The 18,268-nt window shown below is 40.4% G+C and overlaps 1 protein-coding gene across 4 annotated transcripts in view; it reads left to right on the top strand.

Moving 5' to 3' along the window:
* ndrg4 (NDRG family member 4) overlaps positions 1 to 18,268 on the top strand; it is a 78,173-nt gene that overhangs the window by 33,048 nt on the left and 26,857 nt on the right. For 3 of the 4 annotated variants that reach the window (XM_028585108.1, XM_028585107.1, XM_028585109.1), the window contains exon 2: positions 7,090 to 7,180. In XM_028585108.1, coding sequence (XP_028440909.1) covers positions 7,090 to 7,180 — 91 coding nt within the window. Of the gene's footprint in view, positions 1 to 7,089; positions 7,181 to 13,015; positions 13,066 to 18,268 lie in introns of those variants that run through there. The other variant, XM_028585111.1, reaches the window with a different exon arrangement.

Here is an 18,268-nt window from a genome sequence, read left to right as displayed (position 1 = left end):
AAACAGGGCAATTTTCATCCCATGAAAACAACATGTATATGGACACGTACCATACAAGCAGAGTGAATATTGAATTTACATTCATCGGGTGACCTTTATCATGACACCAAATGAATGATAATGTTGTTCTGTGTCTGCTGGATACATACAGTAAATAGGCACTGGATATTATAATCGATCAGCAATCAATGTGAAAGGTCAGCAAAACAACATTGAAGGCCACGAATCAATAAATGATAAATAAAAACTAAAATCAATAAACACCGTTCTGAATCACATTCGCTACAAATTTCCAAGCTCTTTTTTAGCCTTAAAACCTGACGTTAAATGACCCCCCCGATGAACGCTCACCAACTGTAAAAAAATAATGGTCAAATTCATTCTGTATTATTGTAGTTTGTGTTGTTGTTTAGCTGATTTTCCAGAAAGATTTCCTAAAGATTGTGTTACTATGTGTGTATGACAGATAAAACATAATACATATTGTATACGGGGATGTCTGAGTTGTGTAATTAAGTTTTGGCTGATGGATCAATAACCACACAAACTTTAGGGAAGACAATCTTCTCAAAGTTATGCACAATTTAGAGAAAATCCAGTATGATGTACACAGATGGTCCAAGAGGCAAAATTGTAAATCCCTGGAAGCGATTATGTAAGAAACCCAAGGAGGGTAGAAACAAGGATTTATCAAAGTGAAATAATGATGAGGTTATCCTTTAGGGTGTTTGTTGTTTTGAATATTTCATGCTCAGTGCTTATTTCTGCGCTGTCTGTGGGCGGCACAGTGTTCATTTTCTTTGGATTATCTGTCAATGACGTTGGAATGTGTGTAGGTGGCGCTCTTTTCTTTGTCTGTTCAGCCGTTTGGGCTGTGACTGCTGGCGTTACTCATCCAGTTCTAATTTTGATTCCAGCTTAAGACAATTCACAGGCTGTCTAATGCATATTGAGTTGATCTTGCTGACAGTCCAGAGGCTTTACTTCTTGGCTGTCTCCAATGTCAGTCGCAAGTGTGCACTTCCATTTAAAATAAGGCTTTGCCCCCGGACCCCCGTACACTACCCCCAAATATTTGTGTTTCCATCATTCATGATGAACTTTACATGGAATCTGCAATTTGGTGAGACAAATGGTATAGGATATTTTTCTATAAAAATCCTCCTCCTGAACAATCTGTCCCTCTCAGTTCAGGGCCAGCGTAGTCTATATCCTCAACGTTCCATTTCTGGGATTGCTCTGTTGCCGCCGGAAATTCCGCTGTATGTCCTTATTTTTAGTTGCACGACTAAAACTACTTTTGAACGTACACGTGTTCCACCAAAATAAGTTCCTTCCTGAGACTATTTAGCAGCAGCACGGCGGCTTTTCCCGGTGCCTAGCGCCACCCAAGACCATTGTGATTGGTTTAAAGAAATGCCAATAAACCAGAGCACGTTTTTCTCCCATCACACAATGCTGTGTGGACTAGTCAGACCTTCCTCCACAGCGCTGTGGAGCAAGATCTGGCAATGCAAGACTATGGACAAATCAGACTCAAACAGGAAACAAAGCTAAACAAAGACACATGAAACCAAACACTACATCATAATAACAGGAAGTAAATCAAGTGAAACATGCAAGATGAGTACAGGAAAAACAGCACAAATAACAAGGAATCAACAATCAATCAAAACACAGAGCAAGAGTTAACAAAATAAAACAGGAACCACGAAAACAGAAACCCACAACCCTGACAAAAAAAAAGAGGATGACAGATAGAGGAATACTTTCAGCAGCGGGAAGTATTGTCATTATATAAAGGATTTGATCCGAGTGGGAACGTCGATGACATCCAACATGTGACTGTGAGCAGAGCAGAGCAGTGCCCCTCTCCCCTCTTGCCTTGTGCACAGCGAGTTGCTATGGTGATGGGAATCTGCATCGCCAGGTCTGTTTCATAACGTAAGCCTTTGTGAAACTCGACAACAAACTTAATATGTAAATGTGCGACAGGCTTCGTAACATAACATAGTTTAAAGTCAGAATTTAGACTTTTTTTCTGAGATTAATGTCAGAATTCTGAGATTCTGACTTTAGACTAAATGTTCACATGTGGCCCTAATGCTCTTCCATAGGTGTTTGTACAGCAACTGTAAAAAGCATCTATGTCAACCAGAAATACAGAATAGGAAATAAATTGGCTCAAATAAACATCTCGTCACTGATTTGTTATTTTAATAAGAAGATAAAGGATGATGATGGAGGAAAGCAGCAGAAATGCAGCTATAAAGTAAAGGGAGCAGGAAGAAGAGAGGAGGTGTTGTTTGGTCTCTGTTCTCTTCGTGGCTCCAGTCCAGTGGCCTCAGAAAGGTCACATTCACCCACTTAATAAACTGGTCACAATGGGAGGGAGAGAGCAAGAAGAGAAAAACAAAATCATTAGGTTTGAATGGAATGTGTGCCTGTCTCCACGTTTATATAGCGGTTGCGAGGGATTTCCCCCTTTCTGGTATATTTCTAGACCTCCTTCATGTAGAGAAGAATGTGTTTACCCAGAGTTACCCAGAATGTGTTTGTGTGAATATCCTACTTGAAATAAGCCTAAGCTCCCTGTCACCAGTGAGTAATGGTTCCTGCGTCTTGGAAACACAGCCAGGACATTGTGCGAGTGCAATCTAACTATTAACCCTGAGAGGTCGAAGGGCATTTTTACATATCTTTTTAAAAGAACCTTTTAAGGGTATTTGTATATATAACATGATCCCCATGTGTTTCATATCAAAATGTTCAGAACAAACTCAGCTTTCTGTATAGTGAGGCCCAAATGTGTTCCAGAGCAATGTATAAAGAGATCATTTGGCCCTAAAGCTGAAAAGGTGATATTCGCTTTTTGAAATTACTGACATCTCTTGGGTCTTGGGTTCGCAATAGTAGCGTAGTATATGAATAAAATAGTAAATAAATGTCTAAAATTAACATTTTGTAATATCGCTTCTTGAATACGAGCGTTGTCAAACATCGCTTAGACTCGCCAGTGCGTCTTTTGTCCTCAGAGGGTTTAAACAGTATATGGAGCTCATAGTGATGAACCCACCGAGAATTATTACCAAGCCTACAGTTCCCCTCAGCTCCACAGAGCATTTCATCATGTTTCCGCTCATCAGTTGGTTTTTTACGGCTCACAACTTTACAGTTTTGGTTCAGTCTCACAGCTGCCTTATGCGTCATTTCCAGACATATTTCATTTTCCAGCAGCTGTTTACACCAAAATTTTAAAAAGCCTTGGATGCATGCACAAAGCTCTTAGGTTGATTTGAGTACTCAGTAGTCACATATTAGCTTTGCGGTGGAGCTTTACTTCAAAGATCCTCAATAGCTATGGTCTTCACTACTTTTCCATGAGAGCTACACTGATAGGACCAAGTCAATAGGAGAGCCCCTTACTGCAAAGTATCAAATGTTACATCCAGTCATAAATAGCATGTCTGCTTATCAGTCTGTCATCCCTGAACATATGTAATTCTTTGCATAGCTGGACAGACTGCCCAAAACTGGCAACTTTGCAGGGAGTCAGTGTTATGGATGGAAGGGTAGAGCAAGTTTAAATATATTTTCTAGTCTATATTTCTATCTTGAACGTTGTGTGGATGGATGAAACTTATATTTCAATAATTTATTAACATTTTATTTTGCTAACATTAGATGTTTACACAGCTAAAAGGCATGTTCATATTCATCACGTAGATTAGTTTTGTTAGGGTGTTCATGAACATTAGCTGACGTTAGCTCCTCTGTGTTGCCAGATCTCGCGAGAGTTTGGTCCTGAGACAGAAACAGGTCTCAAACTAAGAATGAATGAATTAGTGTCAGAATGTTCTGGAGATATGTGGCTTCTGAAGAATGGGTCCAATATTTACATTGGTGACTATGAGGCTAAAGAATCGCTCATAATCTGTGTTCACGTTCACTTCTCTATTGGAATCAATACACTCTGGACCTGCCGCTAGTCTCCTAAAGAGGCGTGGCCGTGGCGGAGCCCATGTGACACAGATACAGGAAATTACTCCGAGTTGGGGCGTCTCAATGTTTACTTAAAAAATCTGTCCAGGGCTAATGGGGATAATTTCTTATAGGGTGGATTTTTGTTTGTAAGTAGTGTCTCTGACTCTCTAGGGTCACACACACACTTCATCAGCTGTAGGGAATGACTGTAAGTGGCATCTGGACTTTGTCTCTTTAAGGGTGTCGGATAAAAACACAGATTTCGCTGAACCACTGCCAGAGAGAGGAGACGGAGGGCAAATGAGGATGGAGAGAGAGCAAAGGGTGGAACAAGATGGAAGGGAAGAGACAGAGAGGTGGTGTGTGGGTTGATACCATTGTCAAGGTGTTGCAGGCCCTGACAGATTTGGGTCAGTGACATCATCAGTTACATCCATCTCTCTAACTTCACATTAAAGGAGAAATTGTGTGTGTGTGTGTGTGTGTGTGTGTGTGTGTGTGTGTGTGTGTGTGTGTGTGTGTGTGTGTGTGTGTGTGTGTGTGTGTGTGTGTGTGTGTGCCCTCAAACACAAAAGGTCAGTTTAATCAGACCTTAATACAGCCTCTTTCTCTTATTGTCTTTGGGGCAGTAGTCTGTGTACTTGAAAGCTCCACCTTATACAGAGTAATCAGTCAGGAAGCATCTATGTCACATCTTTGTTTGCTGCGTTTTTGTAGATACTGTACTTTAACCTTTTGGAAAAAAATAAGATGGTTGGTCAATCTCTCGGGGATTGCTTTTTAGAGTGTGGTGGAGAGTGATGTGGTGTTTGTGTGTACAGAAGAAATACAATCTGTATCTGTCCTGCGTTATCACTTCCTTGTTAGGTAGATTAAACTCATGTCAGGACTGCAGACACATGACATAAACTGTGCTTTTTTTACTCACTGTACTGCAAGTCCAGACACACAATGTACAAATTCCAGCACAATTAAAGGTACCCTGTGGACTTCTAGTAGCGCTAGAGCACTGGGTTTATGAGTGAGTTTTCTTTGTCTCATGCACTCGCACAAGAACAAACATTCTTGCGCATAGGTGACTGCCAATGGTTATTTCATTCACATTATTCCAGTGACCTATGCACCAAGAAACAGTAATGCGCCAACAAAGGCAGAACGAAGAATGGATATAAGCAAGGCAGGTCTCAAAATGCTCAAAAAATTGTGTTTGCAAATGTATTCCGCGGCAGGCTGTTCTCATAAACCATTTATACATATATCTACGAAAAGACTTGCTGTTATTCGTATTTATTCCACTTATTTATTGATGTATGCACCACAGTAACTGCTGCTGTACAAGGCTACATTTACATTGCTACGTTTTGGTTTTTAAGCAGAGTTTTGAGCCAAAAGCGCTCTAACTAATCTCCATTTAAACTAACACGCCCAAACCGCATATCTCATCAACATTCTCATACTGGGCATGCGCGTGCCCGTTTTGGTAGTTGCCATGGTAATGTTAATAGCTTAGTCTTGAACATCATGATGGGTGAAAAGGCGGTGAAACGTTGGAGTCAGTGTCAGTGTTGCCAAAGGTCTCCGTTTGCAGCCGTTGAGACTGCAACACAACCCCGCAGATTCCAAACCAAAACAGGTCAGAAGGGTTTCCTAATGTCTCCGGTTTAGGGGCTCAGAAACACCAGAGCAGGGGGAATGAGAGGGGGGGACACCAGAGCAGGGGGAATGAGAGGGGGAAACACCAGAGCAGGGGGAATGAGAGGGGGGGACACCAGAGCAGGGGGAATGAGAGGGGAAACACCAGAGCAGTGGTGGAAGAAGTATTCAGATCCTTCACTCAAGTAAAAGTTCTAATACCTGTAACAGTAACTGTACCAGTTACCTGTACATGTAACTAATAACTGTAACAACACTCACAAGTAAAAGTCCAACATTGAAAATGTTACTCAAGTAAAAAAAAAGAAAAATCAGGAAAATCTACTCAAAGTATTAAAAGTAAAAGAACTCAATGCAGACAAATCCTCCCATTTTAGAAACTGGAAACGATCTAAAAAGTTCTGTCAATCCACTAAGTGATTAATCGTCTAATCATTTCAGCTGGACTATATATTGTTGGGTGTAATGTGTAAAGTAACCAGTAACTAAAGCTGTCAGATGAATGTAGTGGAGTAAAAAGTCGTATATTTCTCTCTGAAATGTAGCGGAGTAGAAGTAGAAAATGGCATGAAAAGAAAAAACTCAAGTAAAGTACAATTACCTCAACATTTGGACTTAAATACAGTACTGGAGTAAATGTACTTAGTTACATTCCACCACTGGGGACCAGTGTTTAACCCAAACCACAATCTTTTTTTCAAATCTTAACTAGTCGTTTTGGTGCCTAAACTTCGCTGTCATCCCCACATGACGCTCACATTTTGTCGGCTAAACTCAATTGAAACGGCCCCTAAAACGGTACCCGATTCCCAGTAACCTTTTCTCTAACTAAACTAAACTAAAACTAAACTTAGCTGTTATGTGATGGCTGTCACCTAATTTCGTAGGATATCACACTAACCTGTTCATGAGAATGCGTTGTATGAGGAAGGAAATGCATTCAACGCGGTTATCAGACCTCAAAGATACACACAGCGCAAACACACTGTAGCATTATGAAAACTCTACAGAAAAAAATCTGTTTGGATTAACCTCTAGCTTGAATCTAAAGCATCACTGGTCCTGTTTTTACTTTTTCATTAACTTGTCATTAAATTCTGATATGTACGGTAACGGTTTATGTTGTGTTGATTTCAAAATGAATTAGGTTTGCAGCAAAACTAATTCCCATCTTGATTCCATCTCCTCTTTTTCCCATCAGCTCCTCATCTATCAGCTGCTCACATTATTTCCATTCAGTACAACCTTTAATCAGTGATCTGAGTCCTTCCATAATTTCACAATGTGGATTTGTGAAATTACCCCAGGAAGGACTGTTTTTCATTCCATTGAATTACAACGGCCATCATCATGTATCACACAAGTGTATGGTCAAACAGAAAGTATTCTGCATAATGAAATAATGGTGTAACCCTAGATGTATGTGTGTGCGTGTTGCCATGGTGATTGCAGGTTGCTGTCCAGGATGGCGGGTATGAAGGAGCAGCAGTTCACCGAGGAGAAGCCCCTGCTGCCGGAGCAGCGAGGAGCGGACTCAGACATGGTCAGTCCGCCTGCTTTATTTACCGTGTGTGTGTCCTCTGTGCAACTAAGCCTCCTTTGTGCAATTAACCCTCCTGTCTGGGCACTCACACTCTGTTTAGTGTGTGCAGGATGAACCGTTTTGAAACTCTTGTGTGTATTAAGACAGAGATGTTTGTGCTCATTAGCTGTGATGGCTCATAATTAGACAATGGGCTTGTTTACCAGCGGAGAAGGAAATTAATGAACTCCATCCAACCATGACTCATTTAAGCTGAGAGAGAGTGGTGGAGAACAAAATTCAATTCAGTTTTGTTTATAGTGTCAAGTCATAACAGGAGTTATCTCAGGACACTTTACAGACACTTTATGGATCAGAGTAGGTCTAGACCACACTCATAATGTTCAAAGACCCATCAATTTCCCCATGAGCAATGCAATGCATTTGGTGCAACAGTGGTGAGGAAAAACTTCCTTTAAAGGTCCCATCACATGGTGCTCTTTGGATGCTTTTATATAGACCTTAGTGGTCCCCTAATACTGTATCTCAAGTCTCTTTTATATAGACCTTAGTGGTCCCCTAATACTGTATCTGAAGTCTCTTTTATATAGACCTTAGTGGTCCCCTAATACTGTATCTCAAGTCTCTTTTATATAGACCTTAGTGGTCCCCTAATACTGTATCTCAAGTCTCTTTTATATAGACCTTAGTGGTCCCCTAATACTGTATCTGAAGTCTCTTTTATATAGACCTTAGTCGTCTTCTAATACTGTATCTGAAGTCTCTTTTATATAGACCTTAGTGGTCCCCTAATACTGTATCTGAAGTCTCTTTTATATAGACCTTAGTGGTCCCCTAATACTGTATCTGAAGTCTCTTTTATATAGACCTTAGTCGTCTTCTAATACTGTATCTGAAGTCTCTTTTATATAGACCTTAGTGGTCCCCTAATACTGTATCTGAAGTCTCTTTTATATAGACCTTAGTGGTCCCCTAATACTGTATCTGAAGTCTCTTTTATATAGACCTTAGTGGTCCCCTAATACTGTATCTGAAGTCTCTTTTATATAGACCTTAGTGGTCCCCTAATACTGTATCTGAAGTCTCTTTTATATAGACCTTAGTGGTCCCCTAATACTGTATCTGAAGTCTCTTTTTATAGACCTTAGTGGTCCCCTAATACTGTATCTGAAGTCTCTTTTATATAGACCTTAGTGGTCCCCTAATACTGTATCTGAAGTCTCTTTTATATAGACCTTAGTGGTCCCCTAATACTGTATCTGAAGTCTCTTTTATATAGACCTTAGTGGTCCCCTAATACTGTATCTGAAGTCTCTTTTATATAGACCTTAGTGGTCCCCTAATACTGTATCTGAAGTCTCTTTCCCTAAATTCAGCCTTGGTGCAGAATTACAGCCACTAGAGCCAGTCCCACAATGAGCTTTCCTTAGGATGTGCCATTTCTGTGTCTGTAGCTATTGAGGAGGAGAGAGGGGGGGGGCAAGGTGGAGGGTGGGGGTGTGGCCTTGACCAACTGCCACTTTGCTCGTTTGAAAGCCATGATGTCTCTCTCTCTCTCTCTCTCTCATGGGTGGGCCAAATTCTCTGGGCGGGCAAAGCAGAGAAAGGGGAGGTAAGCTTGCTCCTTATGACCTCATAAGGAGAAGATTCCTGATTGGTCCATCTGAGCTTTCATTTTCTCAAAGGCAGAGCAGGATACCCAGGGCTCGGTTTACACCTATCACCATTTCTAGCCACTGGGGGACCATAGGCAGCCTGGGGGAATGCAAATTAATGTTAAAAAACCTCATAAAGTGACATTTTCATGCCATGGGACCTTTAAAGAGGCAGAAACCTGGGACAGACCCCTTGGTGGGCACTGCCGGTTGGGACACAGATACAGACATACAGAAATAGGATTCATATTAATAAAAGCAGTTGGTGTGATGGATAGTAGCAATTAGAGTGACAACAAAGATAATATAACTATGACTCAAAATAATAGTAGTAGCACTGCAGGGCGTAGCAGGGCGTTGAGCAGGACCACGGCAGCAGCTGCAACCACAATCCAGGTGCGACCACAATCCAAGAAAACCTGCAAGGCCAGAAAACACAAGGACTCCTCGGAAGAAGCTAAGTTAATAACACACATTAATGGCACATGAATGCACACAGATGGAGAGAGAGAGGAGAGGGGAGCTCAGAGTGTCAAAGGAAGTCCCCTGGCAGTCTAAACCTATAGCAGCATTACCAAGAGCTGGTCCAAGGCAAACCTGGGCCAGCCTAAAAAGGGTTGGTAGATGAATACGACATCAATGAAGAGAAGCAGAGCTGAAGAGGAAAGCAAAGACAGAGAAAAGGGAGTGGACGGTTACATGAAGGCCACCTATCCATTATCTCAGCAACAGGTTGTGGCTGAATCAGGGCTCTTGCTGTTTGAGAGCCACTCGTTGCAGAAATTATGGAAATAGTGGAGATGTGCCACATCAACTTGACGGAAAAGCGACACGAAGAGGCAAGAATTATGCCTGAAAAAACAGTCCTTTCTCCTTAAACTTTTTAAACAGCCATTGCTTAGTGAGGTGCATTGGTTGTCACCAGACTTAAAAGTAATCTGCAGATTTTTTTGGTTTTGTTTTGAGCTTCTCACCCTATCTCTAAGGGAGACGCCAGCCTCCCTCCTGAGGAAACCCATTTCAGCCATCTCGTTCTTTCGGTCATGACTCAGCCTTCATGACCATAGGTGAGGGTAGGAACCAAAATTGACAGAGTAGGTCAAACTAAATATATAAAAACTAAAACTAAACCTTAACAAAATATAAAGAAAATTAAACTAAAATAGCAAACACACTAACACTGAACTAAAATGAAATAAAAACTAAACGCTAAACTATTATAACCTTGGAATGGAGAAGAACAAATGTAGATAGAGTGTGCTCGATACTAAATTGCCAATTATGCAAATGCTGTTTTTATTGTAGTGGAAAGCAAACAGGCAGCGAGGTGATTACTGCCCAGAATAGCGTGAAAACAACATATTGAACAAACCATAAACAAGACTGGCTTATTCTTCTGCTCCTGACAAGCATCTCATTTCTGTTGGAGGAATCAGATGAAACATGTTAGCCATGACGCACTTGGCCAGTGTGTCAGAAATGAAACATGCAGCCAGGAGACACAGTCGCTCAGGGTCTCTTGACTCTGAAGCTTAACCCTTGTGATGTCCTCGGGGCAAATTTGACCCATTTTCAAAGTTTCTATTTCAGAAATATAGGTATCTTTCAACCAAATTGCCCAATAATAACACAGATGGTTCCATACAACGCTCTTCACAAGTAAAATGAAAGATCAGTTCACTATTTTCATTGAATTGTGGGTGTTTTATTCAACAATTTAGCACATTTCTGCTTTTTAAACAAAGAAATTAGGTATGATTTCATATAAATGAGGTGTAGTATGTGTTAAACTAGTGTTTATAATTTGGTGTTAGTGGGACAAAAAATGTCGGAAAAAGTTACAATCAGTCAAACACAAATATAAAAAAGTGTCAAATTCATCGGAAAAAAAGCGACAAAAATGCAAAAGAACGTTGAAAAAAGTGTCACATTATTTTTTTAGCCGGGAGGACAACACAAAGGTTAATAGAAGTAGCCATAAAATGCTCTGCATCAATATGAATGACTAATTATGCTATTGATCAGCTGGGCTAGCTGCAGGTCATTAGGCCTGCCTCGTTACCACTTGCTGCCTGGGAATAAACTAGGCCATGGACTCCTGGAGCTCTGAGCCAGTTACATGCAGCGGTGGAACAAGTACTCACATACCACACTGTACAAATACTCTGTTACAAGTAAAAGTCTTGCATTGGAAATGTAACTTAAGTTAACGTATGTTAGAATCATCAGGAAAATATACTCAAAGTATTAAAAGTAAAAGTACTCAGTGCAGACACATCCTCGCATTGTAGTGTGCGTAAAGGATCCAACCAGGTGTGTGTTTAATGGTCTCATCATCTCAGCTGGACTTGTAGTCCGTTATATTGTTGGCTAGTTTACTTTAGAATCAAACATCAGATTTTATAAACTACATGTGTTCTGTGTGCAGAAATCTGAATGTGTAAAGTAACTAGTAACTAAAGCTGTAACAGATGAATGTAGTGGAGTAACTAAAGTAACTAGTAACTAAAGCTGTAACAGATGAATGTAGTGGAGTAACTAAAGTAACTAGTAACTAAAGCTGTAACAGATGAATGTAGTGGAGTAAAAAGTACAATATTTCTCTCTGAAATGTAGCGCAGTAGAAGTAGAAAGTGGCATGAAAAGAAAAAACTCAAGTAAAGTACAAGTACCTCAACATTTGGACTTAAATACAGTACTGGAGTAAATGTACTTAGTTACATTCCACCACTGATTTGCAGAGTGTGTCATAAGTTTATTAAGTAAAATACCTGAATACTTCTACCACTTTTGTTAACTGAAGGAGAAAGATATAATCAAAATATCAACATTTTTATCTTTATCCTTCTCCAGTGTTGAGCAAGTTACTCAGGAAGTGTAATGTGTTACTCTTGACTTATCATCCTGCAGGGATAACAGAGAAGTCCTGCTCCTGATCAAGCAAATTCAAATATGACAATACGCCAAATAACAAACGCCAAAAGGCACCTGACGAGGCGTCCCTTTTTGACGCCATGCACTCTAAGAACTACATCTGTAAAATAACACAAAATGTACTGGCAGCTCGTTACCTGGACTTTGCCCCATAATAAAAAAAAGAAATTATGTGTGTAACTACAGTTAAAATACATTTGAAAGAAACTTCAAAAGTGTTGCAAAAAAAGCGACAAATGCCGAAAAAAGCGACAAAAACCTTGTAAAAAGTGTCAAAAGGTCAAAGAAAAGCAACCAAAACCTTTAAAATGTAGTAAAAAGCGAACCAACCTCTGTGGTCGCCAAAAGTTAGACAATTTCTGTTACAACATACAGTGATACTGTTGATACACAGATATTTCTGTGACTGTGAGTGTGGGAGAGAGAATGTGTTGCCTTAGTATGTCTAAGATCCTGCGCTACGGCCCTGAAAGAAACATCCCAGCTGCAGCCTTTTTCTACTCTGCAGCTTATATTTACAGTGTTTCCCATGTGACTTGAATGCAGCATATTCCTGGTTTAGAGTTGCATGTGCACAGTTTCATCCAGCAGGTCTCCGCCCACAACCAGTTCCTACCAAAGGAAGCTTGACCTTCCTGATGATGCTGGAACAGAAAGTGATGCTAGAAGTGTGAGCCGTAAAGGCTTTGAGCGGGGGTGTCAAACTCAACTTCCCTGAGGGCCACACTGGAAAAGAGAATCAGATCTGAAGGGCGGGACATGTAAAGTTTATTGACATGCTTTAATTTCAATGAAAAAGTCAAATATCTTTGACCTTGTTATTGCATGAAGCTCCTAAAAAGTCAGCAAAGAAGTTTGGTAGCCATCATAGAAAAAATGTCGAAAGAAAGTGACAAAAAAGGTTGAAGAAAAGCAACAAAAACAGCAGAAAAAGTAGCAAAAACGCCAAACATGTCGGAATAGATGTGGCCCGCGGGCCTTAAGTTTGACACCCCTGGCTTTGAGGCTCACTGTGTGCATCCCCGAAGACCTCCATAAACACTGCATCAGAAAATGAATGATGAATGATATTCATTGTTTTGACTTCCCCGGTTGTTACCCAATAACCACCTTGTGTTTGTTGTTTTCGCCACACAGCAGGATAAAGGAGGGGAGGCATCAGGGGGGTTACCGCGCCCCGCCAGCCCCGCGCCCCTTGACCCCCCTCCTCCCCCCAGCCGCCCCACTCACCGCTGGCATGTCATGGCACGGCACTGGCTCCGCCAGACCCGCCGTCGGACCAGCGGGGTCCTCCCGGTAACTACCAGAACCAGCAGAAACATCCTGACTGCCAGCACACTGAGTCAAACACACACACAACATGGACACACAGCTCGGAGGAATGAACTGGGTGCAGCTGAGCAGTTATAGAAAAGCAGGAAGGAAAAATGTCAGTTTACAAAATCATAATAATAATAGCAATAAAAATAACTTTATTTATAGCCCCTTTAAAAACAATAGTTTACAAAGTGCTTTGATGGAAGAAACAACAGCACATACATACAATACACAAACACATATACAGTATACGCATCATTGTAATAGAGAAAATAGAAGATGGAACACCTTTAAAAGGACAAAAGACACATTTTATTTATCATAAAATGAAATGAAACGGGGTGATAGGGGAAAAAAAACGATTAATAAAAGACGATAAAAGACGACATCACATAAAAGCAAGCCTATAAAAATGTGTTTAAGAAGTGATTTAAAAAAATAGACAGATAGATATTTATTGTCCCATGAGGGGAGATTTGTTTTCACAATTTCAATAAATCAACAGATAACATAAAGCACATTTACATTTGTACGACACCGGATCTATACAAGGTCAGCGAGATAGAGAAGAGACAAAACTTCTGCCATAGCCAGTCCTTCTACACCTCAGAGTCCTGGATCTGCGGCCCGATGGCAGCAGTGTGAAGTGTGGATGTAGAGGGTGATTGGTGAGGGCAAGGCGACCTATCGATCAGGTCTGAGATGTCAAAAGTCAGCCTGTTCTCATGAACCATTCGTTCAAAAAGTTACAAAAAGTTAAGCACTGTAATTTGTAAGCATTCCACTTAAACAACTAGCAACTGCCGCTCAGCGTCATGGAGCTCGTAAACAGCTGGCGTGGTAACATGACCACCCGGCATCATGTGACCAGCCGGCAGTCTCCTAATTTCGAAGGATCTCATACATTTTGGTGTCCATACATTTTCATACGATATCATACGAACCTGTTCATGAGAATGCGTTGCAAAGCTGAATAGAAGCGACTGATTCGGCAAGTCTTATCTCCTCGGGGCAAGTCGTTCCAAAGCCGAGGCGCCCTGATGGAGAAGACACGGTCCCCTCTGGTTTGGAGCCTCAACTTTGGAACAGTTAGAGGTCCCCCGCCTGAGGATTTGAGGCTGCCAACAGGCAGTCAGCATTTCTAGGATGTAGTCGGGGCATAGACAGCGAAGAGCTTTAAAAGTGATCTTAAAATCTATTCTAAAACGGACAGGGAGCCAGTGAAGGGAAGCTTGGATTGGATTGGAGTGATGTGATGTCATCTGTTAAAACCTGTGATAACATCACACTGCGATGTTTTCAATTTCCTCTTGGCTCATCAGAGGCAGGGTTGATCCCAGGATTTTTTAAGTGGGGTGGCACAGGGGGGGACCAATGACAAGTCAGGGCGGCAGGGGATTTTATCAGAATACAGCATAGAAGAATCTGCTTAGAAATATAGGAAATATTGGATAGGATAGAACAACACAATGTAGTTTTGCTAAATAAAACACTAATAACTTTTTTTAGTTAAATTAATAATTTAACAAATTGTGTATCCACATACAATACGCATTTTCTACTGGCTCCTAGAGCCACATTTTGGATATGTGGAAACATTAATAGGTCATGTGACAAGGGCTGGGAAGATGTTTTGTCACAAAGCCTCACAAAAAATAATGGCAATACATTTCCAATAAACTTGCCTCTAACTTCAACAAATAGAACCTTATTGTAAACAGTTTTCAGATAACAGGAAACAGAACAGAAATAAAGTGCAATACACTATTTATTTCTCAGGACTCACTTTCTTTTTCTTTCTAATCTCTCTCTCAGAGACTTTCACTAGTATAGAATGGGACATTTTGATAAGATTTGATTAATATGATGATTTAATAAAACAACATCACTTATAACACTGCAAATCAGTTACATAGGCTGACATTAAAGATTGTCGAGTATGAAACCACAATAAAATCCAAAGGCTTATTTCCATCGGGGTTCTGTGGAAAACCACATATCCACACAAGATAAAACGACACAGCATCAAGACAACAAGTGCAGACAACACCATCAACATACAGTATGATGTCAGACAGCGGGGTTGCTATGTCAACTTGCTTTTTAAAAGTAGAGTTAAAATGAAAATGCTACATGTTGCTTTGTGCCATGTCTACCATTTTAAGCACACACATTATGCCACTGTACTGCTGCCGTGTAGACACAATGTGGTCCTCAACAGGGGGTCCACAGAGTGTATACATTAACATAATTCCAACATATTATTTGTAAAGATAAATCTTTCTTTAATTTACTGTTTAATTAACTGTTCCACATTTTAACAAAACCAGTGTCCTACCTATAATTCATTTGGCTCGACAACTAAATAACTTTAAAATCTAGCGAGTTAAGGTCTTTTGCCTTTGTAGGGCAGTAAAGTGGCGTTGATTTTGAACACATTTTTCCAAAAACATACAAGCCACACATTTCAGCCAGTACACATTGCAGGTCCACGGTGCTCTCCCCTCTCACTGAGCTCAGTGGCTGCCCATCCTCTACATGCAGCATCACGGTGCGAGGGCAGGGGGGGTTATAAGAAAGAGAAGATTGCCACCTGCTGGTCCGACCACCATACTCTCATTTTTATTCCCTACTGAACACAATGATCCATTTGCATGACGTCCACAGGGACTGAAGTTGCCCTGTCAGTTGCACATTTTCTGTTAAGATCACTTGTATTGGATTTCTCCCACTCTGGTGATGATACAGTAGCATATCGGATAAGTTAACAGCTCATTAGGGCTGGGCCATACATCGATATTATATCAACATTGATATATGAGACTAGATATCGTCGGGAGACACTACAGACAAAACCATACTTTTTTCAATTTTGAGTTTTTGGGCTATTTTGCTTCCATAGCATTTCTTCTTTCAGACTATTGGGGAAAAAGCATCCAAAATACACATTTAGATGTTTATTTTAACCCACTTTGTCTATTTGCGCCTGTATATTTCTCCTAAATTCACCAATAGTTTTTTTTACAGAGGGATTTGTTCAGATATCATACATAGCCTGATTTATGTAACATTGTATTCCTAAAAACATGGCGGAAATTGATTTTTGTTTTTATGGCTGTTGACACCATATTCTGATTTATGGAGTGATAAAAAGAGATTTTCTAAATTCCCTCTGTTAAAACCTTTGACTCTAATATGTCAACAAAATGACGTGAAATTATATATCACCCAGCCCTATGGCTCATTCAATATTATTTGATATATCATATTCTTCCTATGGGGCAGCTTCAGGTCCTGTTGTTTTCTCTCTCTTTAGGTGTGTCCGTGATCTGACTTTTTTTCACTCGGTGGAGTGCCACTCCTGTCCTTTCTTTTTCCAGTCATCACTGCTAATCACTTCAAATGTGACTGTCTTCACTCTTTTCCCCCTTTCTTAATCCACCACTATTCCTTTTCCTTTTTTCACAGTATCTGTACAGTATCCATCTTTAATATTGTCATACTTTCTTTCAGCAATAATATCACAAATAATAGTATCTTCTATTTGTGCATGTTTCACAAAGGAAGCTGTGTGACAACCATCTGTCTGACAGTTCCGACTGGTGGTGTCTAACCTCATGTGCATGTCCTTTATTTTAGTCGTCGTCGATTTCCAGATGTTCCTGCTCTGCTCTAAGCTTTCACAAAGGCAGCAGAGCAGGAATTAGCACTTAAAGGGTAACTGCTGTTTTTTTCAACCTGGACCCTATGTTCCTATATTTTTGTGTCTAAGTGATGGAACAACAATCTTTGATATTGGTCCAGTATTAAGAGAGATCGCTGCAGTCAGCAGCGGTGAAACAAGCTACAATGTAAGTTAATAGGGTTATTGTCCAGCTTGTATTTACCTTCACAAAAGTGCTCATTTTGCCGCTGTCAGTCTCAGATGATATAATATGTGTCTGACAACATTATGGAAAGGATTTCTAAGGAAGTTGACCTTTCTGTATGTTTTTTAAACATAAATTCTGTTCGCTTTACCCACCAGACTCCATGTAAATAAACATCGTCATAACGTCATTTTAGCATTGTAAAATACACTTCATTCAAAGTCAACAGAAACAAAATTAAACTGTGAAAAGCCGTTATGGGTCGTCTTTCCACTTTTCCAACCATCACAACTCTAGTTCTGGTGGAAATAAACACATAGTTTTTTAGGCAGTGGTGGCCTAAAGGTTAGAGAAGTGCGCTTGTGACCAGGAGGTCATCGGTTCAATCCCCAGACCGACAGGATAAAAATCTGGGTGGGGAAAGTGAAAGAACAGTGCTTTGTCCCTCCCTCATTACCACCACTGAGGTGCCCTTGAGCAAGGCCCTTAACCATTGGAGCTGCTCAGTGGCCAGCAGATCAGACTGTGGTGGTACTGGGCAGCTTCCACGTATGAATGTGGAACTGTGTGAATGTGACAGGTCGTCGTTGCAAATGAGAAGTTGTTCTCAATCGACTTACCTGGATAAATAAAGGTTAAATAAAAAAAATAAAAAAATGTACATGTGAAAATATGTTGGCTCTATACACGCTAAAAGTATTGCTTTTTTAAATAGAGTCTGGAGGGTTTAGCGCTGGCGACCTCAGAGCTGTTTCTGGTTAAACAGAAAGGTCTTAAAGAGGTTTTATAAAGGTCTATCTCTTTAGAAATCCTTTCCATAATGTTGTCAGACACTTAGAATAATAATCTGAGTCTGTCAACGGCAAAACGAGCACTTTTGTGAAGGTAAATACAAGCTGGACAATCGCTCTGTTAACTTACATTGTAGCTTGTTTTACCGCTGAAGACTGCAGCGATCTCTGTTTTGTGTCACTTAGACACAAAAACATAGAAAATAGGGTCCAGGTTGAAAAAAACAGAGTTACCCTTTAAATGGCATGTGCTGAAATAACACAGGTTAGGATCAGTGAGAGTTCACTGTTGTGTTGAGAAATGACAGAAATCATATTAAAAATGAGGGTAACACTTTTTAATAAGGGAACATTAATTAATGAATGTCAGTAATGCACAAGGATTAATAGTATATCATGCATGACTTCATGCAGGAACAATACTTTAACTAAAAGCCTCCTGGCACGAATCGCCCCCGACGACCCACCCAGCATACAAAAGCGATACCCAAGGCGCAATGGTGGTGAGGCAAACTTAAATTA

The sequence above is a fragment of the Perca flavescens genome, chromosome 8 (assembly GCF_004354835.1).
Source record: "Perca flavescens isolate YP-PL-M2 chromosome 8, PFLA_1.0, whole genome shotgun sequence".
In the NCBI taxonomy this organism is placed as follows: Eukaryota; Metazoa; Chordata; class Actinopteri; order Perciformes; family Percidae; genus Perca; species Perca flavescens.
The sequence above is the reverse complement of the archived record's forward strand: the minus strand, read 5'-3'. Positions and strand labels throughout refer to the sequence as shown.